The sequence below is a fragment of the Lepus europaeus genome, chromosome 3 (genome assembly GCF_033115175.1).
Source record: "Lepus europaeus isolate LE1 chromosome 3, mLepTim1.pri, whole genome shotgun sequence".
NCBI lineage: Eukaryota > Metazoa > Chordata > Mammalia > Lagomorpha > Leporidae > Lepus > Lepus europaeus.
In genome coordinates this window covers 150680259-150707567 of record NC_084829.1, presented here as the reverse complement: position 1 = coordinate 150707567, position 27309 = coordinate 150680259, and the positions used below count along the sequence as shown (strand labels likewise).

The 27309-nt window shown below is 47.8% G+C and overlaps 1 protein-coding gene across 3 annotated transcripts in view; it reads right to left on the bottom strand.

The window, feature by feature from the left end:
* Positions 1–14420: 14420 nt before the first annotated feature.
* The window catches only part of TAB2 (TGF-beta activated kinase 1 (MAP3K7) binding protein 2), a 100725-nt gene continuing 87836 nt past the window's right edge, over positions 14421–27309 (bottom strand). For 2 of the 3 annotated variants that reach the window (XM_062186902.1, XM_062186901.1), the window contains 4 exons: positions 26196–26356; positions 25892–25985; positions 24528–24608; positions 14421–16156 (listed from right to left, as the gene is read on the bottom strand). In XM_062186902.1, the coding sequence (XP_062042886.1) occupies positions 16014–16156; positions 24528–24608; positions 25892–25985; positions 26196–26356 (479 nt within the window). In that variant the 3' untranslated portion in view covers positions 14421–16013. The remainder of the gene's footprint in view (positions 16157–24527; positions 24609–25891; positions 25986–26195; positions 26357–27309) is intronic. The other variant, XM_062186903.1, reaches the window with a different exon arrangement.

Here is a 27309-nt window from a genome sequence, read left to right as displayed (position 1 = left end):
CTCAGGCATTTTAACTGACAGGCCACGTGCCCGCCCCGTGGTGTAGTTCCTTCTGATATGCGTTTCATGTGTAAGTTTTGTTACTTTCAATGTATGCTTGAGATCATTTGGCTAAGTACCTGCCCCAGGGTGTATTTTCTTCTAATATGATTTTCATATGTTCGGTTTTGTGTTATTTTCAAAAACATGGCTGCAATAATTCTGCAGATAAAATAAAAAATCCTGTTTTCTTATAATACTAGAACACGATCCTGTCCTCATTATGAACGCTGTAAACATGATCTATTCGAACTATAGTTTTCCCAGTGGAAAGACTTTACTTCATTTATTGGATGTTATTTCTCTCTTCTCGCTATCAAAAATATAAATTATATAACTTTGTCCTAAGTCTTTTTCACCTTTCTAGAATTCACCCAAAGTGGAATTATCAGATGCAAAGTAAGTGATATGTTAAAGACTGTGATGCTTACTACAAATTGGTTTCCAAAAAGGTGTGCGAATCCATACCGTCAGCAGTAATGCAATTCCTCACCCCCTCCCAGCCAGAAGTCCTTGGGAACAAAATCCCAAACCACTACCATTAGCATTATCCCAGCACTTTGATGGGTGAGAAGTCTAAATTCCCCGTCTTTGGTTAACTACCCACCCCCAAGTGTCAGCACATTTGTGTCCTTTTTGGTGAACTGCCTGTTAAAAAAAAGCATTTTACCTACCCGGTTACCATAATCTGAGTGCTTTTCATGTATTGATTGTTGGAACACTACACCCATTAAAAATAGTGCTCTTTTGTCTGTTTTATTTGTTGTATCCAATTTGCTGTGTTTGCTTTTTCAAATTTGACTGAATGTTCCGATATATCGCATTTCCAACTGCTCCGCGGCGGCTGTCCCGGGCTCTGCGGCTCGGAGGGCTGGGAGGGCTGTCCCTTGCTCTCCTGCCCCTTCCCTGGGCCAGCTTACCCTGCCTCTGCCCCCAGATTCCAAGGCCCCTGGCGCCCTGGACTCCCAGAGTTCAGCCTGAAGCTACGCCCCGCGCCCACCACGCCTTCTGGGTTCTCTGTCTCCCTAAACAGCCTAGCTCCTGCCCGCCTGCCCGCCCCCATCCCCTGTCCACTCACTCCAGTCTCCTGCCCCCTTCGCCATCCCAGGCCGTGACTCCCCTGGAGTACCTGATTCGTCCCTTTGCCTTTCTCAATAAACTTATAAAAACATAGAAAAGTACAGAAAATATCCTAACCTAAGCCTGTGCATCTCCTCCTCAGACTTTATACATGCTCACATTAGCCATTGAAACAGCGATTTTTTTAAAGCATTTTAGGTACCATAAAACTCTTTCCAGCGGTCGGAATATTGCTGCCTGTTCTCTCTCAGAGCAAGATAAAGCTGGCGGGTATCTTCCGATCTATTTTTTTTTTTCATGTTCTTCTGCATACGTACAGGTCTGAAAATACACAGTATTCTGCATGAAGTGGTACTAAATGCCATACCAGGGTACTTCAAAAAGCTTATGGGAAATACAATTAAATAAGTTTATTTGGGTGAAAAAAATTCTAAAACCCACGCATCATTTTTTCATAATACTCATTTTCCATGAACTCGCTGAAGCCTCGAAAGTCTGGATTTCAAAATTTTTTTGTATCAAAAATAAATGAATCTTTTTATTCCACTCACCGTGAACTTTCTGAAGTCTCCATGTATATTGAGGGCTAGCTCTATTGGTACAGGTGGCTCCAGTTTATTTTAATTGCTGTGTAGATTCCACGGTATTAACTTACCCAAGTCACACACCTGCCTCCCTCTTGGTGGACATTTAGGTTATTCCTTTTTTTTTTCTTTTTTTTGCATTCCCGCTACGCTTTCACAAGTATTGCTGTACCCATCTCCTTCGGCCGTGGGGCTCATGCTCACACTTTCCTCCCTGAAATTGCAGAGTGGACGCGCCTTCGGCGCCACCGGACTCAGCTACATTGTCTTCCTCCGCCGTCTGAGAGCTCGCGTTCCCACTTCCTCACCAAAAAGGCATCGATAGCTTTTCCACTGTTGCTAACACCGTGGGTGTGGGTCGTGTGTCCCCGTGGGTTTTCTCGCACGCCTTCCAGCTGATACGGGGAGCTGGCATCTTTTCCTTGGTGCGTTGGCTGTCTTCCCACTCCCCACCCCCACACCTGGGAGTTGCGGCCTCACCTTCGCCCTGCAGTAGCCTCTTGTCCCCCAGCTCGTCCTCCATGTTGGCGGCCAGAGCCAGCTGCTGGAGAAGGCAGCGCTGACCCGGCACCACCGAACCCTCCGCAGCCTTCCACAGGCGGCCCAGACCCGCGTGATCTGGCCGTGCGGTCCGCGTGCTCTCTGTTGGAGCCTTGCTCCATTTGCCTCTCCGAACTCCAGGCAGTCAGACTTGTGTTAGCCTCTCAGATGCTCCAGGCTCTTTCCTGCCACGGGGCCTGTGAGTGGCGAGGTGGGGAGGGGGTGTGGTTCTGAGCCCTGTAACTTTCAAAGTCCAGCTGATAGTATAGAAACCTCAGGGTCCCTGGACCAGGGAGACCTTGGGCTCCTGGCCAGTGACGTCCTCTGAGTCCTGTGGTCCTGGGGCCCTGTTTCTGGCTGTGTCTACAGTGGCTGGCACAGGCTGATGCTGGAAAGTCAGCTGGGAAACAAACTGGGGCTCAGAGCATGGGGGTGCCCCGCGTCAGTCCACGGGCTGTGGGGCCCTCAGCCTTCCCCATGGGCAGCCGGCTTAGGTGGGGGTGAGGCGGGGCTGTGCAGCAGGGTGTCAGGTTCCCCACACCTGACCGCAGCAAGTCCACCGCGTGTCTGGTATGTAAATCTGGGGGTAGGTATTCCGCACTGCAGTTAGACTCCACGTGGAATGTCCGTATCCCATACAGGGAGCCTGGATTTGGGTACCAGCTGGGTTCCTAATCCAGCTTCCCGCTGACGGACACGCTGGGAGGTAGCAGATGATGGCTTAGGGAGCGGGGTCCCTGCCACCTACGTGGGAGACCTGGATCGAGTTCATGATTCCTCGCTTTGGCCTGGCTCAGCCCCAGCTGTTGTGGACACCTGGGGAGCGAACCAGTGATTGGGAGATCTCTCTCTGTCTTTGTCTCTGCCTTTCAAACAAAGGAAACATTAATTCAGTGGGAGGTTTTGGTAGACTTTGTTTGGGAAAAGAGTTCAGGTGCTCATTTTGTTTGTGTTTATTTGCGAGTCACTGTTTTGGGCCAAGACCATCCTCTCCCTTTGCAATTTGCAGAAGGGCGGGTACCCCAGGGGGAGCCTGCACTTTCGCACCCTGCCGGTGCCACGGAGGAGTGCTCCCTACGCCACAGACAGTGCTCCGGGTGCTGTCCTGTGCTGTCATTCCAGCCTTGTAGCCAGTCATAAAGTGGATCCCGAGGCAGACAAGGGTCCGAGTTCTTGCTCACAACCCTCGCCCTCTGCACACCTGACAACCAGCTCTGGATCGGGAATAGTCCACGAACACCCATCAAGCCTCTTACTAAGCCCATCTGCCCTCCTGCCCAGGTGGGATGTAATTTATAATCAGGCTGCAGTGGAATCCATGGCAGGACCTTCCAGGCTAGAGCACAGGGTGGATACCTAGGAGAAGGAAGGAGTATGCCTTAAGTTTTGTTTTTATTTTCATCTTATTTGAAAGGCAGAGAGACGGAGGTCTTCCACCTGCTGGCTCCCTCCCCAAGTGCCTGCAACAGTCAAGGCTGGGCCAGGCTGAAGCCAGGGGCCCGGAACTGCATTCAAACCTCCCATGGAGGTGGCAGGGACCCAAGGACTTGAGCCATCACCTGCTGCCTCCCGGGGTGCGCATCAGCAGGAATGTGGATGTGAAGAGGGGAAGCTGGGACTCAAACCAGGCACTTTGATACAGGATGCAGGCGCCCCAATGCCTGCCTTGTTCTCTGATGCTTTTTCACCCTTGGCGTCCATGGCCCGAGAGCAGCCAGTGTTATCCCACTGACCGCCGGTGCCCAGGTCTCCCCAATGTCGCCTGGATACAGGATCCTCAGGGCTGGAGCTCTGCACTCCCACTCCCCCTTATTAAACTTCTTTGCTGGATAAAGATGGGTAGGAACTGGGAGGAAAAGACAAAATATCTAAATATACCAACGCTGTAAGCCGCCACGAGACAACAGTGAGGCGTGCACCAAGGCGGTAGGAGGATCACGAAGCCATTTTTGCACGCTTGTGGGTCAGCAAGTCCTTTCTCCTGGATGTGCCGGGGCTTCTGAGCGCTGAAAACCAAGCCATGATGCTGCGTTATTGACCTTGGGCTAGGAGGAGCTGAGTGGGTGAGGCTCGGCGCACCTGCTCGGTTCTGCACGCCTCGGCCCCTGGGCAGGAGCGCGTCGTCGTCGGCTGTCCTGGGGGAGCTGCTTCCGTCTGCTGGCCATCCTTGGAGCTCTGGGCAGGGGCCCGAGGGGATTTGGCCCGCTGAGACCTCCCACTGCGGGAAGCACGGTTGACTGACAGCCCCAGCTGCGCTCCTGCTAACCAATGGACTTGCGCGAGGCCTTGCCGCCCCCCTCCCTCCCCGCCCCGGCTAAGGGCAGCAGGGCCCGAGCGGGGCTCACCCGGCAGCTCCCCTGGTGGCTGGCTTTGTTCCGGGGTGGGGGGCCCCAAGGCACGGCCGGAACGTTCTTAGCAGGTGTGCGGTGCCCTTGCTGCTCGCCCTGCCTTCCCCGGCGCCTTCCTCATCTCACAACCCAGGACTTTCCCCAACACCTAATCCGTCTCACTGCCTACTTCTTAGAGGACTTGAACCCACACAAACGGTGCAGGGGTCCAGGGAAACAAGATGGGGACAGGGCTGTGCGCCCCACTCACTCCCGGCCTGGGGTTGGTCTACCCGCGGCAGCCGGCACCAGCAGGTTCCCAGTGCCTCCCGCAGCCCGGGCTCCCACAGAAGGCGAGACCCCCCCACTCCCCCCCACCCCCACCGCAGGGAAAGGGCTTTGACCCTGAGAGCTGTACCTTCCGGCTGCGGTGGGCTTTGCAGAGCGCCGCGGTGGCCCTGAGTGACCCGCGTGCCCTCTTTTGGGACCCGGCTCAGGTGCTGAGTCAGGGGCCTCCCTGTGGTGCTGTGGTCGTGGGTCTGACGACACCGGGTGGCACAGAGGTGGCTCCATCTCCAGGGACCGACGACCCGCTGGGGACTGTGCCTGGCTGGGCCGCTTCCGCTCCACCCAGTACCTTAAGCTCTGCAGGTGCTCTGTGGTGCTTTCCACAGAAGGGGTGCTAGTAGCCCCCGGCCAGGGTCCACAGCCAGACTCCCAGGGAGCTGGAGAGGCCTTGTCTCCAGGTGCCAGCGGGTGAGGGACCCCGCATGGTCAGTGGGGGGAGACAGAGCTGCTCTATAAAAACGGGACAGAGAGGAATGGGGGTGCTCTCTGCCTCATGGCAGCCACCCTGGGCTGTGCAGGCCGAGTGCCAAGGCTTCATCACCCCCCCACCCACCCCCCAAGACTTGATCTGGAGGTGACAGTTGAGGGTTGGGAATTGAGATTGGGTACTGGGGGAGGGGAGGCACCGGTCAGGCCCGGGACCCACGGGAAGCGTGGAGGAGCTGCTCCCCTCACCTCTGTGGACAGAGAGAGAGGTGGACAACAGGCTGGGTTGTGATGAGGCAGCGCGGGTAGCCCTGCCCCAGGCCTCTGTGGAGGCTTCCGGCAGGTGCTGGTTTGGGGGGGTGGGCTCACGGTGGGCCATGAACTCGGACCCCCATGACGGAGACCTGGGACTACCACGGCCAGCCGAGGCTGCCTGCCGGGTTCTTCCTCCCAGGGTGGCCGCCAGCGCCCAGGCTGTCCTGCTGTCTCCCCCATGCCTCTCTCCAATCTCCCATCAGGCCCAGTGGTGGTCAACTCAGTTACTCTTCAGATGTGAAAGATCTACCGTGGGGTGGTTTCTCCAGGGGGAGAGGGTTTAAAAAACGCAATAAAATAAAATACTGGAATGAAAGGCAGCGTTTCAAAAGAAATCAGTTTAGCTTTATGGGGACACAGTAAGCTGTTCTCCACTTTTAAAAAAAATTTTATTTAACAGATAGAGTTAGATAGTGAGAGAGAGAGGGACAGAGAGAAAAGTCTTCCTTCCGTTGGTTCACCCCCCAAATGGCCGCTACAGTCGGTGCGCTGTGCCGATCCGAAGCCAGGAGCCAGGTGCTTCTTCCTGGTCTCCCATGCGGGTGCAGGGACCCAAGCACTTGGGCCATCCTCCACTGTACTCCCGGGACACAGCAGAGAGCTGGACTGGAAGAGGAGCAGCCGGGACTATGGGATGCCGGCGCTGCAGGCGGAGGATTAGCCAAGCGAGCCCTGGCGCCGGCTCCCTGCTTTGTTTTTGTGACAGATCACTGCATCAAACCAGGGAGGGGCTGGGAGGAGTCTGCAGCCTGGCCTCCGGGAGTCCTGGGGATACAGTCTGCTTCCCTGGCCCGGCTGCTCCCCAGGGACAACCGTGGATGTGACTGTCATTTTCTGTCGCTGCCTGGTGCACATGATCCCCAAAGTTTCAGCGGCCCATCACTGCTAAGGTGGGGGTCGGCCAGTGTGTGGGGGAGGGGCTTTATTCTCAGGCCCTGAAGGCCATGGGTTCACGGTGATCTTCAGAAAGCCCCTCTGACACGGGGCCCACGCAGCAGAGGCGGGGGACCTGGGTGCTCAGGCCCAGAACCCTGTGCCTCCCACAGTGGCTGCTCCCTGCCCACGGCACTCCTTTCTTTCTTTGTTAAAAATTCAGTGATTTGTTTGAAAGACAGAGTTACACAGAGAGAGCGGAGAAGGAGAGAGAGAGAGAGAGAGAGAGAGAAAGGACTTCCGTCTGCTGGTTCACTCCCCAGATGGCCACAGAAGCTGGAGCTGTGCCGATTCAAATCCAGGAGCCAGGAGCCTCTTCCGGGTCTCCCACGTGGGTGCAGGGACCCAAACACTTGGGCCATCCTCCACTGCTTTCCCAGGTGCATTAGCAGGGAGCTGGATTGGAAGTGGAGCAGCCGAGAAGGGAATGCCCATATGGGATGCCGGCCGTTGGCTTTACCCGCTTCGCCACTGCGCCAGCGCCGTGGTGCTCACCTCCAGCCCTCACTAATCAGGTGCTGTGAGGCTGTCCCTTGGGACCAATCAGACCCTCATCCCCTGCTGAGACTGTGCCAGGAAATATTTCCGCAGGGAAAACCTAGCGCAGCTGAAACTTCTCGGTCAAGCTTTCCTGGTGAGCAGTGTTTTCTGCGCCATGCGTTCCCCTGTAATTATGTCTCTGTACTGCATCTCTCTGCTCGCCTCTGCTCTGGTCAGCCAGCAGTTTAGGGCCGTGCCACATGGCAATCAGCTGACAGTCGCCCTCACCGTGTGCCTGGAGAGCAACAGGGAGCCCTCCCCTGTGCATTTTGCGTGGGGAGGAATTGTCTCTGTGAGATGCTACTAAAGAGGACAGTTAGAAAGCAAGAGAGGGAGAAAGGCAGAGTTGGAGAGAAAGCGACGCTAGATTTAGGGATGCATCCGATTTACAGAGACCGCAGAAGAAGGAGAGCACCAGACACTAAGCTCACGGCAGCTCTCAGAGGCAGCAAGTGCGGGATGGAGGGGGAAGAGGAGCAGTCGTGGGGAGCTGGGACACACAGCTGTGGACCTGTCCGTCTCCTGTCCCAGGCCACTGCAGCAGCAGCAGCGCAACCAAAACCAGGACTGAGACGATTCAAAGCCAGCTTACACAGCACTTGGCAACACCCCTCGGCCACCAAAAGCAGGGGCCAGAGAAGGAGGGGAAGCCATGAGCCTGAAAATGGCCCCAGCTGGCACTGCATCGCCTGGTGCCTTCATCTGAGATTCCAGCCTCCAGCACCGTGGGAAAAACATTTCTGTTCGCCATAGGCCAGTCCGTCTGTGGGATTTCGCTATAGCTGTCTGGACAGAGGAGGCAGTATCCAACCCAGCACGCCCATTTTAAAATGCGTCTGGACAAATGGACGTGGCTACACGGCCTCGCCACTATCACCATCAAGGTGTACGCTATTTCTGTTGGCTCTGAAACTCCCCTGGGCCCTTCTCACGGCTGTTGCCCGCTGTCTTTAGGGTTCAGTTTTGCCTTTCCTCTAATTTCATGTGAGTGAAATCATACAAGGCGGACTCTTCTGTGTCTGGCTCCCTCCACTCAGCTCACTGTGGGTGGCGATAGCAGTGTCTGTTCCTTTTCCATGCCAAGTAGCACTGCGGCGTATCCACATCTCATCCCTCTACCTGGTGATGGACGTTTGGGTTGTTCTGGTTTTCTGCTGCTATGAATGAAGTTGCCATCAACACGCGTGTTCCAGTCTCTACACAGAGCGAGGTTTTCATTTCTCTGGGGCAAATTACCCCCACACTTTTCAGGGCTCACTCTTGCCTATGAAATCAAATCAAACGCTCACTTGTCTTCCACAGGACAGTTCAGAATGGTCTTCCCCTTCTCATCTTCCCTTTCAGCCAAGCTCCTGGAATTTCTGAACGCCGCCATGGCCCCGTTTCCTCCCCCTGGAATGTTTCCCACCTGCGTCGGCACCTCGCCCACCACTTAGGTCCCACTTCAAATGCTTACCCTGGGAAGTCACTCTCTCTCCTCTGAACTGCACCTGCCCCGTGCAGTAACTGCACTCATGAGCGTTGCTTACTTTCCAAAAAGTCTCTGCAGACGCCGAATGCGTGAATACAGAACACGGACTCGCTCCCGGGGCAGCTGCAGGCTTAGGTTCGCCCAAAACTCTGGTCACATTTTCATCAACCCCAATATACAACCTTGCTAAGTTTCCGCTTGTAGACACTTTCATCTCTTGCTGATTATGAACATGGAGGTGAAGAGTCAACTAGAGCTCATGCCTGGACGAATCGCCTCTGACACACTCCTTTCCTCTTCCCACGCAGCCTTCGTGGGCTTGGGAACCATAGCCAGCGCCTCGGCTCTGTACTTGGGTACATTTTATACCGCAAAATCACCAATACGAGTGCAAAACACTCGACCCCCTTGGACCATAAGGATACCAGTTTCCAGTTCAAGTGGCCTCGGCTGGCAACATGAGCATCAGGTGACTCGAACTGGCCACTGCTCTGTGCGTGTCCACGAATGACTATGAAAAAGCACCGTGGGCATTTTTCAGCCAGCAGGCAAACCCACCAATTGTATGGAATTTACCAATAACGATGGTGGATGTGTGTCACACACTTATTTCCCTTTGGTGAGCTCCACAGTGCTGATGTTGTCTCCCTTGTTATCAAACACATCCCCTGGCACCTGCGAGGAACGTGAGGTTGAGAAGTGTCTGGGGAAAAAAAAATCACAGAAAAGCAGAGTTAGGTTGTCACCAAATTTGTAGTTAGCTTAACATTCATTGTCTAGCTCCCCACCATGCGCCAGGCCCAAGGCCGGAGCAGGGCATCCAGGAGTGGACAAAGTCAGAGGGCCTGTTCCTGGGTACCAGCCCACGAGGAAAGCAGCGAAGTGCCAACGTGACATTTCTCCTGAAATGGAAAGGTGACGCTGAAGTCGACAGCTCGGTCACTAACTACAGGTGTCTCAGAAGATGCAGGAAGAAACCCAGCCACCGTGAGAGCCAGGCTGCTCGGCTTTGACTTCTGCTGCTGACCCTGTTGGCCTGTGTGGCCTCGGCGAGTCGCCTCGCAATGTCATCTCCGAGGCTTTGTAAAGCATTTAGAACGGGGCCTTATGCAGGAGGCATGTGTTAGGAGAAATCTTATGGAAAAAACGACACGGCACTCGGTTCACCGGCTGCAGAAGCGAAGCTTGTTAGGGCAGTCGGATTGGGAGAGTACAGGTAAGTGGAACTTTCGGTTGCTACTTGTACTTGACATTTGCGCAGTCAAGCCTGGAAAGCCCGGACCCACTGCACCTGAAGTACAAAGGCATACTTGGAGGTAGAGCTGCTCTGACACCCAGGACTGAACCACCGCTCATCCCTGGGCCACGCATCGCCCTCTTGTGAGTAACCTAGGAGCCTGGTGAGAAAGTGCTCAGACAGCTAGACAAGGATTAAGTTAGGATGGACTGTGGACATTGAGGTTAATCTGAAACATTAGAAAAAACCCTAATTCTTACAAACACTGTAAAGTCAATAACCACAAAGCACCAGTGGATTAAAAATAAAAATACAGCCAAAGCCAACCCTGAAGGAGTGACTGGATGGCACAGCTCGGAGGGAACCCTGTGAAAGCAGAGGTAGGATGCAGTACTCGCGGACCAGCACCGGGGCAGCACAGCTCCAACACGCCCCCAACAGGATCCAGAGCACATGACACGCGAATGAATCTGACGCCAAAAGACCTATGCCCCATCACAGAGGTAGAGGAAGCTGGACCCTAAGCAAAGAAATGCACAATAGATCGTGCGAGGAAAGAATGGAGGTAGCCAGCCGATTGCCTAGCAAAAGCTAAAATGTTATAAGCAGCCTTGAGGAGGAAGGTGAGTCTCTCCTCTTAGATTCCCGGTGTCATCCTACTCAAAGTAGTCCACGAGACTCAGCAGCAAATCCTTGTGCTCATGCACTAGAATGCTGTAAAGGCAAAGGCCTTGCACCAGCAGCAGGTGTGCTAAGGCCAAACACGCCATGCTCGGGGGAAAAATGCCAGGGTTTCAGGGACCACTGTTTCTTATCTTGTTTTAGGACTTGGGGAGTCATCATTTCTTATAACCTGAAGCCAATACATTTACCTGGAGCGTATTAATGATAGTGAATGGTAGAAAAGAAAAGGTTGAGGTTGTTAAAGACAGTGATACTGTGGCCAGCTAATTAAAAAATGTTGCTGGGTGTTTTTGCCATTTGATAGATGTCATTACATTTTCAGATCCTTCGTAATCATAGCAAAATAAAAAAACCCACCTGCCATCGCTCACTGGCACAAGACCGTGCGCATTGCTTATTTGTTAGCTTAGCAGAGCTCGGCTGGCTGGATTAGCAAATTAGTGTTTAAGGTGCACATGCTGTTCTGTTACGGAAAGAATCTGGCCCTCCAGCAAAAGGACGTGAAAGGCTTCTATTAAAAACTGCAAAGGCAGGAATTAAGACTTCAGCCAACGCAGGTCATAAACCACAGGCTTGTTTCATGTCACTCATTACACAGGCAGTGTCCTGGTTCTATGCACCCAATTTCCAGACACACACAGTCCCTGCTCGCCACAGGCAAATCTTTAGCCCAAAACCCGTCTTTCCACCTTTCCTGGGAAAGGGGGGTGGGTGGGTTGCTGCCCACTTTGCATTCTATTTTCTTCTTTCTTAGTTTTCTTCAGAAAAATACACGCCCCCCCCCCCCCCATCCCTCTCTGCTTTGTCTAAGGACAAGAAGTCACCCAAACACCTGTATGCAAGAAAAGCCCATTTGTAAACTTTGATGGGAAATCTGAAATAATAGGAACCAGGAGCTGGAATTTCAAGGGCCAGTTTCTGAGTGTCCAGATATCCACGAAGATCCCCCCTCCCCCTCCTCCTCGAGCACCACACAGAAGACAATGAGAGCATTCTCTCGCAGCTAACTTGACTGTGTCTATGTATCCCAGTAGGGCCAGGCCTTATTTCACTATTGCTAACAGCACTGCAGCTAATTAGTGCTCTGGCCTGGAAAGCTGTCATTTGTAATATCAATCCTATGGAAAAATTCATACGAAGTTCAAAACGGCAGCAACCCACTGGTTAACCTGAATAAATGTTAGAAATGAACTTGAACTTCAGAATCATTATCAGTGTCAACAATTACTGATGCATGCATTCAGGGTGCTTTCTGTGGGCACATGGCACTCACCTTCTCAGGGTACGTTTAACTGGAGGGTTCAGAGTAGCGAGGAGTGACAGGCACACAACCCAAGTTCCAGGAGAAGGTGCAGTCTGCAAAGCCTTCGTGATCTTCACCTTGACCTGATCCTTTTTAACAAAAGCTAAGCACATACATAGGGAAAATGAGACGAACCAGAGTACACTGGTGGGGAGGTGCACTGGCTAGGAAGGGAAGAATGCAGACTGAGTTGTTAGAGGATTCTGCTGCAGTAGAGGAGGCTCCTGAAGCAGCAGGTAAGGTTCAGACAGCAGGCTGCCTTACCAAGTCAGCCCAGAGCGCCCAGCCCAGAAGATCCCAGGACAGGACTGGCTGTGCGTAACCCAGCCGCAGTGTGCGAGGGAGGCTTAAGAACCTGGAGGTAGGGCCACCAGTGAGACCGCAGTGAGAACGGGCCCACAGCCTGCCCAGCAGCTCCAAGTGGGAGTGGGAGTGGGGGTTTTCCTTCTCCTTCTCTCGAAAGCTTTGCATGGTGAGGTTATTTGTTGACCGTGCTGCGAGGATCACTACCAACACTTTGGGAACGAAGAGCATCAAGTTGTAAGGAGTTTTTGTTATGTAGCTGGGGGGATGCCGTCCTCAGAAAAGAAGAAAAGAGGACTGGCGGGCCTGCGATGAGGCACTCGTGTGATGTGGACCTCAGGTCAGCTCCAGGCTTGGGACGAATCTGCAGGTTCGTATTTGCGGGAATACGTCCGTCGCATCATGTTTATTTCCCTGGAGATCATTTGCTATTACCCATCATAAAATGCAGTCTTTAGATAGCTGGACACGCAACAGAAACACTTGATCTTCATGTCAGCCTTTGATAGTTTTATAAGCTTTGCAAAGCGACCAATCTTTGACATTGAAAGAGGGAACAATTAATCTGATTCAAACACCAAATTCTGAACCACTGAGGTGTCCCTAGCCCAATTCAGACAAATAGCAAACTTACCTGTGAATTGATACTGATGAGGGAAACATGTCTTAAGTTCAGCTCCCATTGAGGGAAGGGGTGGGCTCAGTTTCACATGAACCCTCACGACACCTGAGGGTTTAACCTACTCAATGCAAAACCACACCAACCTGCGGCACACCATGGGTTAGGGGGCCACTCTCATTAACGAATACGAAGCTGGGTGTCAAACTGAAGCTTTGGCAATCTGTTCACTCAGCAGGGTAGGACTGTGTGATCCTGCAGGGGAAACAGGGCGAACCCCAGCATGCAGATCACCAGCCTGGAGTGGTCTTTGCTCCCGGCGGGGCTAACGGTGTTTTCCAGAGCAATACAGCCAACTTGAATTCCTGAAGGTCCTGATAGTGCATCTCATGCCAGTCACCTCCTAGACCTACCATTGCTTACCCGCCTTTTCTCATCAGCATTAAATCAAGATGAAGGAAGCTGACAAACTGATTTTGCTACCCATAGGTGCTTTGATTAGAACCCAAGTTTATAGTTCGTAGCTAATACAGTTTTGGACTATCTGTGGCTGCGATTTGCTGCCCAAGTTTGATTCTCCAACATAAAATTAATTAATATTAGTAGACTGGTTCAGGTTGGTCATTTAAAAAAGTAAAAAGAGACTCTAAAAGAAAAATAAATTTTCACAAAAACTTAGCATACAGCATGTGTTTCTGTAGAATGTACTGGATGCAAGACAAACAAGCCAACATTTTTAACGTAAAAGTTTTCCCGAGAACTGCAGTTTGTATCAACTACCAATTCCTGCCTTCCACTCCTCTCAATACGTTAGTACCTGAGGATAACTGGTGGTGAGAACCGCTCAGAAGTCTGTCCATCTTTTCACATGTTGTTCTTAGACCTATAATCATGCCTTAAAGCACTCATTCCCAAAGGTGGTCTCCAGCCCACCACCACGTCCAGGCTGCAAATTCCTTGGCACAAAATATTTCCTTCCCTTAAAAAGGCAACTCAGTGAGGCCTCCCTCCAGTCACATCACAGTGAGGTCGGCCGTGCTATGATGCTCTTTCCAAGCTCAGGAAACCCGAGTTGTCACTTTTTGAAATCTGTGAATATAGAACAAGAGAAGTACCCCCACCCCTAGCAGGTGCACATCACAGGCACAGAGAACATGAACTAAATAGTGCCTGAGGCTGCAGGACCCAAGACGCCACGTTTTCAACCATGGGGTGCATTTTCAGTCATCCACAGGACGGAAAGGGAAGCAGCACAGCCCATTTCTCCGGCTCTGGGGAAGCCCAGCTGCCCTTCCCCTATTCAACAGGACTCAGGGGAGCCGACAGATGCGGCTGGACACCACGCAGGGCGCGAGGAGGCTCCAGAGAACGCGTTTTCTCAGATTTCAACTCATGAGCGAATGTTCACCTGGAGCACAAATCATCTTCCAGCCCAAATTTTAAAAACCAGTCACAAAATCCACATTAGAATATAAGTTTTTTAATTTTTATAAATAACTTATCTGTTACAAAGATAGTTTACCCAGCTAAATCACAAAACCATCAACTCAAGATATCCAAATTACGTTTTATTAATAAAACAAGTAAAAACTGATTTATCAATCTTCACATAGAACTGCAGATGAAGCTGAGAAACAAGGCCTATTTGTAAAACAAAATGCATCAAACGGTAAGGCTCTGGGTCTATGGTCTAATGAACTAGGATTGTCACGTCTCTTCCCACCTACAAAATGCGAAGCCTCAAGGCCAAGGCTCTGACGTTCACAGAGGTCTCCTGAAATACTCCTGTGGACTTAACACGTAGCCGTTTGCAAACATTTACAGTGGGTGGCAGTCCACATCATCTTCTAACTTTTGCTATATCTCAGCACTTCCGTTAGCCCCATTCTAAGCACTGATGGCTAATTTTTGAATTCTGTCTTTTTAAATGCATACTGTTATTTGTCTTGATTTCCTTTAGTTATATACATTCCTGGTCATCTGAATATTTACTTTCCTTACAAAAATATATCATCAAAATAAAGAGATGCTTGAGGTTGCTTCAGTGTTCAAGTTTGCTTGTTTTTCTTTTTTTTTTTTCCAGCTTTTCTTCAGTTGTCCTAAATATGACTTAGCCTTGTTTCACAAATACACATGATCCTACCACCAAGTCAGGTTTAGAGACACACTGCCCCGGACAGTAAAGCATTTCAACTTCTCTCCAAAAAGCACGGGCTGTTGGCACTGCTGCTGTTGCTGCTTGGGAAACCTGTGCTTTCCCGGGAACATGCTCCTGCGAAGGTTCTGTGGGGCACCGGGCAGACGAGACAAGCTGTCAGTGGGTTAAAAATACCTTTTTGTTTTCCGCTTCCCCATGGAAGACCAAACAGGTTGTGTCACCCGCTGTGCCAGTCAGCGTGCGCTGTGCCAGACACAGACGCGATTCACCGGGCAGCACCTGCGCGTCCTCACAGAGCAGCACCACCACTCCCGAGGGCCAGGGCGAGGGCGAGGGCCAAGCACAGAGGAAGCGAAGTTACTGTGTGCATCATTTCATTAATGCTCTTTTATTTTACGGCATTGCTTCTCTGAGGGAAGGCTTAAAAAGGGACATGAGCGTGCTTAATCACTAAAAGGAAAAAAGGTTAGTTAACAAAAGGCTATTACACTATACATATAGAAATATAAGAAAATAATAAGGAAGTCCCTTAGCGCAGACTTGAGAGATGTGCACAGCAGGACAAGCTGGGGGTTCACTGCCGTTGCTAGACAACGCATGCTTTCCTTCCCCTCTGAGACCTGGACGCTGGCTTCACAGAGATGGTTTCGGGGAAGACAGAGACGAGGCGAGAGTACCACAGATGCGCGAAGGTCCTCCCCTCCCGTGGGCACTGTGCGGCAGCCTTGCTCCTTCTCTCCGCGCGCGTAGTGTTTCACCGAGAGCTTCCAGGGGACGCGAGGCGCAAGCGGCGGCTGCGCGCCCTCCTCTTGCCAGCACTCAGTAGTGACAGGAGGGGAACCGGGTGCGAGGCCCGCTGGCCATCCACGGGGAGAACCGTCCGCGCGGCCCGGGCAGCCGAGTCCTCCGCGGGCCGCTGTCCCGCGCCCCCGCGCCCCCGCGCCGGCTCCCACCTGCCCGGGCGCCGCGCTGAGGTATCGGAACTCTGCGGCCGCCCCGCCACACCTTCGCTCTGCAAAATCCTAGGTAGCAGGGAAACTGGGCCCCGGGACACCCGCGGTGCTAGACCTTCAGAGGCGGTGTGCGAGAGGAGACGGCCTTCTGGCTCAGAAATGCCTCGGCATCTCACACTGTTCACAGCGGATTAAGGCAGGGTGGTTCAGAAAGGTACAGGCAGTACAATTCCACTGAGCCCCCTCGTCGTCGTCGGTGTCTTGAGTCTTTGGTGTTTTGATGGTGGACCTCTGATCTGTAAGAAAAAAACATATTGTAGAGGTCAAAGATCACCAAGCCCGAAGACTCCTGGCAACAGCGCGCGGCGGGGGTCAGTGGAGGGGGCTTCGGCTGCAGCGGGCCCTCCTGGCCGGGGAGACGGCCCGCACCTCCTCCAGGCGAGGCATGCACCTGTGGGCAAGGACTCCCAGGGCCACTCAGGGCCGCTCAGGGGCTGGGTCCTGGAGGGCGACGCCGCCGGCGCCCAGGGGTGGAAAGGACGCCTGTGCTCACATTCTGTACTTCTGGAAACCTAAGCTCTGAACGAGGAAGGCAGCAGGCCCAGCGCCTCCTGTCTACTATCAAGACTCTGGGAACGTCAGTCAGTGAACACAGTTTACCTCACTTCACTTCCTGCTTATTGCCCCTCTCCCCCCATTTCATCTGGCAGAAGACAAGGCAGCCTGGGGATGGGGGCGGCGAGGACGGGTCTGCCCGGCTCCCTCCTACCTCCTGATGGTGGACAGACCACAGCCCTCGGGCCCAGCGTCCTTCCCCGTGAGGGGCCGGTGTCGGAGTGTTTCAAAGGACAGAGGCACCCTGCCGAAGAACTACCTTCCTCAGCTCTCTCTGGTGTATGGAATGATGCTTGCGAAACCTCAAATTCGAACCTCATAATGAATTTGAAACTGTACTCCCATAGATTTTTAGGAGGTGCAAAGAAAAAGGAGCACACATTGTTGGGTGTCTCTATGATCTGAAGACTCAAAACTCTTTGAAAACAATGTAAATTAATAATGCACAAACTCTACCGACTCCACTGAGTTGGTAATTACGTGATATTTTTTCTATTTCAAGAGAAATGATTGTATATAATAGTTGAAAATACAGAAAGTGAAGTTTTGTTGTACCAAATTAAAAATAATTGCTATTTTAGTACTCTGTACCCATTAAGACAGCACCTCATTTACTGATGGTCCTTACAGATATTTTACCACAAAGCTTCAACTTTAGGAATTGGTTTTCCATTGTCCCAATTTTTGTCACGTGCATGAACAACACGACAGTATTAATTTTATGTTTTTTTCTCAAACTGAATGCTAAACCAGTAAGTCTTACCCTAAGTAAAAACATTTGAATATCAAGAGTCTGACAATATTAGTATGTCCTGACACACATTAAAAGAAATAGTGTCCACAAAGTATGACTTTACCACCTAAAATTATTTCACCTCAGGGAAATATTGAATAGAGTGACTTTTAATCTGGGGCTACATCTTACTAGATTTTTGTCCTTAGGCTATGTTTTTAGTAAAAATTTTTCTCTGTTTGACTGCAAAGGTTAAATTTTAGGGAGACCATGAAGTACTTCCTACCTTTTTATGTATACTACTAAATGCCAGCATCTTATTATGATTTCCTTTTATCTGTCTATGCAGAGAGATGGGGGAAATCTCCCATCCACTGGTTCACTCCTCAAATACCCACTAACAGGCTGGGCATGCTGGAGCTAGAAGCCAGGAGCTCAATGTGAGCCTCCCACATGGGTGGCAGGAACCCAACTGCTTGAGCCCCCGCTGGTGCTCGCTGCCTCCCAGGGCACACATTAGGAGAAATCGGAGTGGGGGTACAGCACTCCAATATGGGATGGATGAGTCCCAAGTGGTATCTCTGCCACTCTGCCGAAAGCCTGCCACTTCTTCATGATTTAAGTAATACAATGCCTAAGCAGTCAACAAGGGCTCTACAAAATGTTTTCTGTATGAACAATCTCCAATTCTTACATCTGCATAATCTCATTTGGTACTTAGCATTATGGACATTTTTTATTAGAGGCTATTTGGGAACTAAATAACAATAAGAGCTGGAAAACAGAAGTCAGACTGCAAAAGAGGACATGTGATTTCCACATTTAATTTTAGCTGCTAAAAAATCTCTGTATTGTAGAGCAGAACTGACTTCAAGAACTAAATAAACCTCCACACAACATGAATTAATGTCTCCTTATTTCAGCATTATGGAAAAAAAAAATTCCTTACTTTTCTCCAAACAGCCAACACACGAACTTCTGTTTTGTTGAAAAAGCTTTTGAGTAATGGATTTTTTTTCTTTTTTCTGACTTTTTATCTCGGAAAGTTTCAAATACACAAAAGCAGACAGAACAGTAAAATGAGCTCTCATGGACACGTCCTGCCTGAGTGACTGTCCAGAACACTCTGATTCTAGCTATGCTCCACCTCCCACACTCCTCCAAGGCCTAAGTAATGGATTATGTTGAAACAAAGCAGGCCTCTTCTTAAGAAAAATTCGTTTCTCCAAGATAGCAAAAAGGAGTCTATGAAGGAAACTCATTCAGTCTGAAATACCCACTTGCTTACTTTAAGGAGTCACTGCTTATTGCAGTTTCCTCTATTCCTTTATCAGATTAGATGGAAATGGGATCCAGTGTTGGAGTACTCACTGTGCCAAATGCCTTCATCTCACTTCTGTTCCTCTGTAAATACTGTTCTTTATATGACAGCTAACTATGAGGGAACCGCAAACGTTTGTAGAAAAATGGAATGGAAGGTAACTTTAGGACAGGCATCTGCTGTAGCAGTTCAGATGCTACTTGGGATGCTTACATCCACCCCGTATTGGAAAATTGGGATTCAAGTCCCAGTTCTGCTCCCACCTCGGCTTCCTGCCAACTGTACACCCTGAGAAGCAGCAGGTGGGTCCCCGCCACCCACGTGGACGACCTGGATTGAGTTTCTGGCTCTCAGGTGCAGCCCTGGCTGTTGGGGGCATGTAGGAATTTTACCAGCACACGGGATCTCTAGCAGTCTCCTTCTCTCTGCCTTTCAAATAACATTCAGAAGTTTAAAAAAATTTATTTTGGCAAACAAAAATGGAAATCCACTTTTCATAAAACCTATTTCTGTGAACTTTCTGAAAACCTCCCTATGCATGGATTTCAAATTTTTCTGCACCAAAATAAACTTATCTTTTAATTTCCTTTTCCATGAAATTTTGGAAGTACTCTTGTAGGTTTAATATTGTTTTTTTTTTTTTGATAGTGCTTTTAAAAGATTTATTTTTTATTTATTTGAAAAGCAGTTAGGGAGAGAGGAGAGCGGGAAAGAGAAAGATCTTCTATCTGCTGGTTTACTCCCCAAATGGCTGCAAGGGCCAGGGCTGGGCCAGGAGCTTCTTCTGGGTCTCCTATGTGGGTGCAAGGGCCCAAGCACTTGGGCCATCCTCTACTGCTTTCCTAGGCCATTAGCAGAGAGCTGGATTGGAAGTGGAGCAGCTGGGTCTCGAACTGGCACCCATATGGATGCTGGCATCACAGGTGGCAGTGTAAACTGCTACACCACACCACCAGCCCTTGTTCTTTCTTGTTGCCATCTCTTGCTCCAAAAAAAATGTTCCTGATAAAAACAGATGGTGGGCTAGATTCGGCCCACACACGTTCGCTGCCTCCTGGTGGAAAGCCCCATTCAACACGGTCTCCTGGCATTATGTGAGCATATGAGGTACAGACTGCTTGATTCACCAAATGCTTCAATTTTGTGTTCTGCAGCCTCTCCAATTCCTCCTCTGTGTTATGTAGTTTCTTAGTGACAGTAACTATACATCTTCGAGGGTGTCTGAGAAGTCCAGTCTCAATAAAGACATATACTTTTCTACCGATAATTCCTAGTTGTCCTACTTCTTAAGCCTCAATGTTTACTGTGAAGGAAGAATATAAATAAGAAATGTTTTTCTTTCTAAAGTCCTTTGAAAATACGAACATACATATAAGAAACGTGAGCATGTAAGAACTGAGCATGTGTGGCGTCATGTTAGTGGGCTGACAGAGCTCCACTGGCGCCCACTGGGGTCATTCTCTCTTGGGTAACTTAGCGTACTGGGATTTGTGTTGTAGCATTTTTTGTTTGTCCACGCTCCTCATCTGCTGGTTTTACTGAGATATTGCTGACAGTGAGGTATGTACGGATTTAAGTTGTACAACTCGATTTGATACACATATGCACTGTATTTACCACAATGAAGACAACACCTTCAGCACCTCATGAGGCCCCATATCTTTTATATGTAAGGTGAGAACACTTAAGATCTATCATTAGCAAATTTTAAGCAGTGTATATAATAAAATATTAACTACAGTCACCAGAACTTATTTCTTCTTTTTTAAAAAAATTTTATTTATTTACTTGAGAGGTAAAATTGCAGACAGTGAGAAGGAGGGATAAAGGGAGAGGTCTTCCATCCGCTGGTTCACTCCCCAAATGGCCACAATGGCCAGAGCAGAGGCGATCTGAAGGCAGGAGCCAGGAGCTTATTCTGGGTCTCCCACGCGGGTGCAGGGGCCCAAGGACTTGGGCCATCCTCCACTGCTCTCCCAGGCCACAGCAGAGAGCTGGATCAGAAAAGGAGCAGCTGGGACCAAAACCAGCGTGCACATGGCATGCCAGCACTGCAGGTGGAGGATTAACCTACTGCGCCATGGGCTGGCCCAGACTTACTTCTTCTGCATGACTCAACTCTGGGTCCCTGGACAAACATCTCCCATGCCCTTGCACTCTCAGGCTCTGGTAATCACCATTCTACTGTGTCTAGGTTTGACATTTTTAGATTCTACCTATAGACAAGATTGTACAGCATTTGTCTTCCTGTGGCTTATTTCACTTAGCATAATGTCTTCCAAGTTTATCTACGTTATCACGATTTCCTTTTTTTTTTGGACAGGCAGAGTGGACAGTCAGAGAGAGACAGAGAGAAAGGTCTTCCTTTGCCATTGGTTCACCCTCCAATGACCGCCGCGGCCGGCACGCTGCTGCCGGTGCACCACGCTGATCCAAAGCCAGGAGCCAGGTGCTTCTCCTGGTCTCCCATGGGGTGTACTTGGGCCATCCTCCACTGTACTCCCGGGCCACAGCAGAGAGTTGGCCTGGAAGAGGGGCAACCGGGACAGAATCTGGTGCCCTGACCGGGACTAGAACCTGGTGTGCCGGCGCCGCAGGCGGAGGATTAGCTTGTTGAGCCACGGCGCCGGCCCGATTTCCTTCTTTTTAAAAGCTGAATATTCTTTTACTGTGTATTGTGTGTATCTCTCTCACATATTCACATTTTCTTTATCCTGTCACCTGTCAACAAATCTTTAGGATGCTTCCATAATTTGTCAGTTGTGAATAATGCTGAAATGAACAAGAGTGCAGGTATCTTCTCCATACTGATTTTATTTCCTTTCGATATGCACCCTGAAGCAGATAGAACTGCTGTATCATCAGCTTTTTAATTCTGGGGGGAACCTCCACACAGTTTTCCATAATGGCTCTAACCAGTGTACATTCCTACCAACGGTATACAAGGTTCCCACTTCCTTGTTTCATCACCAACACTTGTTTATCCTGTTTCTGATACCAGCCATTCTAATAGGGTTGTAAGGTGATATTTCATTGAGGTTTTGATTTGCATTTCCCTGAAGACTGGTGAAGCTGAGCACCTTTTCATACCCACTGACCATCTGTACGTCTTCTTATGAAATAGATGGTTTGCAAATATCTTGTTCATCAGGGTCTCCTGTGGGTGGTAGGGACTCAACCACCTGCTTGCTCCCTGGTGCACCAGCGGAGAGGGATCAGAAGCACAGAGTACCTGGACTTGAACTGGCACTCCTGATCCGGAGTGCAGCCACCCCCCGCAGCTGCTTAAGCCTGCTGAGCCGCAATGCCCACCTTGCTTCTTTTTTCTTAATTTATCTAAGGCTTTGTCTATTTTGCTTATACTTTCAAAAGACCAACTCTTAACTTTTCTATTGTTTTTTAAATTTATTTTGCTCTAATCTTTATTATTTCCTTTGTTCTGCTAACTTGGGCTTAGTCTGTTTGACTAAGTTTATCTCTACAAACTTAACCTCTTAGTATTGCTTATTCTAAAGATTTCTGGCATGTTGTTTTTATTTTTCTGGAGATATTTTTAAAATTCCCCTTTGACTTCCTGCAAGATCAATGGTTGTTCGAGAGTGTGTTTAGTTGCCATGTTTTGGTTTTCTTGCCATTAATGATTTCTAGTTTCAATCCACTGTGGTGGGAAAAGATCATCTTTTTAGACTTGCTAAGGCTTTTTCCCTAACCATTGCGATCCATCCTAGAGAACATTCTGTGAGCGCTGGAGAAGCGTGTGCACTCTGCTGTGTGCGCTAGGTCTACGGGCCGCTCCGGCCCACTGTTTCTTTACTGGTTTTCTGCCTGGACCTTTTCTCTGTCATTGTAACTGGGGCACTGAAGCTTCCTACAATCACCGCAGTGCTACCAACTTCTGCCTTCAGATCTGTCAACATCTGCTTCACATATTCCGGTGCTGATGCTGGGGGGATTTATAATTGTTGTCTTGCTGGTATTGTCTTTAGAGAGAGCTTTAGGCTTTAAAAAAAAACCTCTTTTGCTGATACAGAGTCCCTCATGACTTCTTTTCATTCGCATTTGCAAGAAATATCTTTTTGGGGCCAGTGATGTGGTGTAAGCAGGTAAAGCCACTGCCTGTGATGCCCGCATCCCAACTGGGTGTCGGTTCATGTTCCGGCTGCTCCACTTCTGCTCCAGCTCCCTGCTAATGCACCTGGGAAAGCAGCGGAGGATGGCCCAAGTCCCAACCATGTGGAAGACCTCATTGGTGCTCCTGGCTCTGGCCTGGCCCAGCCCTGGCCATTGTGGACATCTGGGGAGTGAACCAGCAGATGGAAGATCCATCTCTCTGCACCCTCCCACCCCTCTCCATAACTCTATCAAATAAAGAAAGAAATGTTTAAACACACACACACACACACAAAATCTTTTCCATCTCTTCACTTTCAGTCTATGTGTGTCTTCAAATTGAAAAAGAATCATTTGTACATAATGTATTGATGGATCCTGCCTTTTTTTTTTAAATAAAATATTTATTTATCTGGAAGGCAGAGTTACAGAGAGGCAGAGGCAGAGGCAGAGAGAGAGAGAGAGAGAGAGAGAGAGAGATAGAGAGATCTTCCATCCGCAATAGCTGGGGCTGGGCCAATCCAAAGTCAGGAGCCAGGATCTTCTTCTGGGTCTCCCATGTGGATGCAGGGGCCCAAGAACCTGGGCCATCTTCTACTGCTTTCCCAGGATATAGCAGAGAGCTATGGTTCCTGTTTTTTTAATCCACTCATCCAGTCTATGTTTTTTCATCAGTGAGTTTGATCCATTTTCATTTCTGGTAATAACCGATAAATGAAGACTACTGCCATTTTGTTGTTTTCTGCCTATTGGGAAGTTTTTTCATATTTTGCTTATTGTAGTTTTCTGTTACTTGACAGTTTTTTTTTTTTAAATGATTTTATTTATTTATTTGAGAGGTAGAGTTACAGACAGTGAAAGAAAACTTCCATCTGCTGGTTCACTCCCCAAATGGTTGTAATGGCTGGAGCTGGGCCCACCCGAGGCCAGGAACCAGGAGCTTCTTCCGGGTCTCCCACGTGGGTGCAAGGTTCCAAGCACTTGGGCCATCTTCCATTGCTTTCCCAGGCCATAGCAGAGAGCTGGATCAGAAGAGGAGCAGCAGACTAGAACGGCACCCATATGGGATGCCAGTGCTGCAGGCTGAGGATTAACCTACTGTGCCACAGTGCTGGCCCCGAGACTTTTTTTAAAAAAGTGATTTATTTTGTCTTTTTTCTTCGTGGTTAGCTTGAGGTTTGCATGTCTTTTAGTTATACTCTTCTACATTGATAAAAACTTCAATTTGCTTATTTTTATATTGTATATCCATTAACAAATTATTCTTATATTAGGGTTAAAAGTAAATTATGTTCCATAATTACAGTGTTATTTTAATCTACATACATCTATGTCTATATGTTACTATACATTATACACTGGTGAGATTTATTTGTTTCCATTTCTATGCCTATTTTAATGCCTGGATCAAAATACACAGACATATTCTGACATGTTGTAAGTTTGGTGTGTATATATTCTTTGACTATCAATGATGTAAAATGACAGCAGGTAATAATTTTTGAAACCATTCTTTTGGAATTCAGGATATTTTGATTAGTTAGAATTATGCATAAGTTTAAAAAAACAACACGTGACACATTCATAAGAAATAAACTTCCCTAAGGTGTCTTCCTTATCATTTGTTTAAAATTTTAAAGATAGTTTACCTGTATGATTTTTTTCTTCTTTTTTTAAACCAAGAATGCTATTTTGGGAGCATGTAGTGATTACAAAGATCATACTCTAAAAAAAAAACACCTAAATACACCACATTTTTGTATCCTCCCCAATTCCCAGCATCTAATGAAAATAAACACTTTCTTAATGAAGTAATCCAAAAATGTCCAAGTCTGAAGATCTTGTTTTTCAAAATGTAAACATTTTCACACTTAATGGATACACTAACCTTTGGGTTTTGGCGGCACAGGACCTACAAATCCAATATTGTCATAAAAGTTATGAATAGCGCTGGGGTTAAAATGTGGTCCTGAAATATATAAAAAGTAAATAATGTTTACAGCTCAAAGAGACTTAATTTTTATTTTTTAAAGCAAGCATTTTCTTTAAAAAAAAAAAAAAAAGCCACAAGTATAAACTGAAGAAATGTTTTCCATTTATTTTGCACCTCTAATCTCAAATTAATGCAAGATTTTTAAACAGATTTCAAAACACATTAAATTTCATAAACAAGAGGTAAGTGGTAAATTGGGGAAGAAGTTGAATTAATGCTAGTAGGACATTAAAAGACTAAGAGGTAGATTCCTGTTTGAGGTGACAAGTTAAACTCATTTACAATTTTAACAATTACATATTTTCAATTGTCAAACATGGAGGTGAGCAATTCAATGGCTTGGCCCAAACCAAGTATAAAACCTTGCACTGACAGAACACAGTGGTTTTGATTTTACACGCACACAGAATTAAATGCAAAGATTGTTGTTTCTACACCAGTACTTTTTCTCTCCAAAGTTAAACAACAGCATTTTTCTATGGACTGTTTCAAGATAGCACCTTACCGATATTCACAAAAATAATAAAACTATTCATCTCCCAGTTTAGTGGAGTCTGGAAAACTCTAAAGCATGATTAAGGATTTTTATCCTTTTTGTTGACTTACTTCCCTTTCCTGTCTTCTCCATTTTATATATTTCTATTATTTCCTCAACTTCAGAATTTAAAAGATCAAATTTCTTCGTAGTTCTACACAAGGGCTGAATCAAATGTAAACACTTTTATTACAAGAAGAAATTAAAAAAGATACCATTGTCCTAAGAATGTATAAACCATGTTTTAATTTTCTTTTCTACCCATTAAGATAGTGCCATTGAGTGGTGGTGCTTTTTAATTAGGTTCTAAAATTATAGTTCTTGAATGGTAAAGGAAGAAAGGGGAACAGGACAAAGGTCTATGAATATTTTACTTTGTATTTGTATTTTACTTTGAATGAATATAACAGAGTCTACATACATAAAAGCAAGACTTCTGACACTGCAGCCACACATATGAAGCAGTGTCTTCCTTTAACACAGGAGTGAAGAGGACTGGAAGGACAGAAATGTATTAAGGTATTCCTCAATGAAGTGTACCACTGTGGTGGGGGGGGGGGTGATAAAGAGCAATACAAATCCAGTGGTTGCTCAGTGCTATCTGGCTCCAAAGCCAGATGTTCTGAGACAGTCAGCTTACGCCTGACCAGTCTGTTTTCAGCCATGGGAGGAGAGGGGGTAGATTAAGTCAATGAATTGCAGCTGAGTAGGCACTGAACTTTACCTCGGGCTTGAAAAAGATCAATTTCTTTGGTTAAGCAGTCAATGTCAATCTGGAGCTGTCTATTACAACTTCTCAACTGCTGCATTTCTTCGAGCTGAAAAATAATTCCATGGAAGAAAGATATGCATTGAGTTTTCACGTTATTAGTTAACAGAGAGTGGAGTCTGGCAGGGCAAAGTGAGGACAGAAAAACAAGTGTGAATTAAGGGCATTTGCAGAAAACCAGACCAAGCCTTTATGCTGTGGCCGACGGCCTGCTCTCAGGTTCAAGCACGGAGATCACAAGAGTTGTATAAAGACTTACGGAAGGTATTTGGGATACGGAATTTGATCGTTTCAGGCGCCTTCGAGTTAGATTATTTTCCATTTCATTGACCTCCGATTTTAGTTTATCCAGCTTTTTCTTTTGAATCTCAAGTTCTCTTTGAAGCCGTTCCATTCTGGCCTTCTGGTGTACCAAAAGAGCTGTAATACAGATTAGTAAACATGAGGGCACATCCACTTTAGTCAGTTCACCTCTAAGCAGACTTGGGAAAACAAAAGAATATTTTTGTGACAAACAACACTTTGCCACGAAACCCAAGGCTACACTAAAATAAGTCATCTGAATTTAGGCATTTAAAATTTTTAAAATTTAACTTGAAAACTGAGTTATTTAAGAAAATGTTGCTTTGTTTGAGGGGGTGTGGATAAACCTACTTACGGATGAAGACAGCACGTTTGGCTTATTACTTGCCAAGGTTCTGGTGTAGTCAATTAACCTGTTTGCTGCTCTCTAATTCATGCTCTTTTATTCCAGATTTCGGTATGTTTGCTCTATGCCTGAGGTATTCTAACACGAACAGTTTAAAGACATTTTTTTTAGATGTGAATGTGAACCAAGTTGAATCCATTTTGATGTATACAACAAATCAAACCAGTGGACTGATTTCAATCCACATGAATGTTAATATTAAATTAAAATAAAAATGGTACCATTTAGAGAAATCACATATGTTTTCTTATAACCAGATTACATTTTTTTTTGTAAATATACTTCCCTAAGGTTTTTAAAGAAACAAAATAAGCAATTAATCTTGAAGCAGTGATCTGCCCGGGAAATTTTATTAAGCTATAAGATTCACTGTATGTTCTTGTGAGACTCATCTTTTAGGTTACTGGACTGGAAGTGAAGCTACTTGCATCCGCTTGCTGTGAAGACAGCTTGAGTCAGCTTTGAAAAAACAGATTCAGAAAGGTACCTTACCCTTTAGAACAAAAGAAAAGCCATTGAGAATCAAAAACAGATTAAACACAGCCAGACACTGTGGATGGCCTGTAAGATAGAGCTAAGATTACCCAGAATGCAGGGAGACAATGACAATGACCGACTGTGATATACATGCAGCAGTGGGCCTATAATCCTGTAACAGACCTGA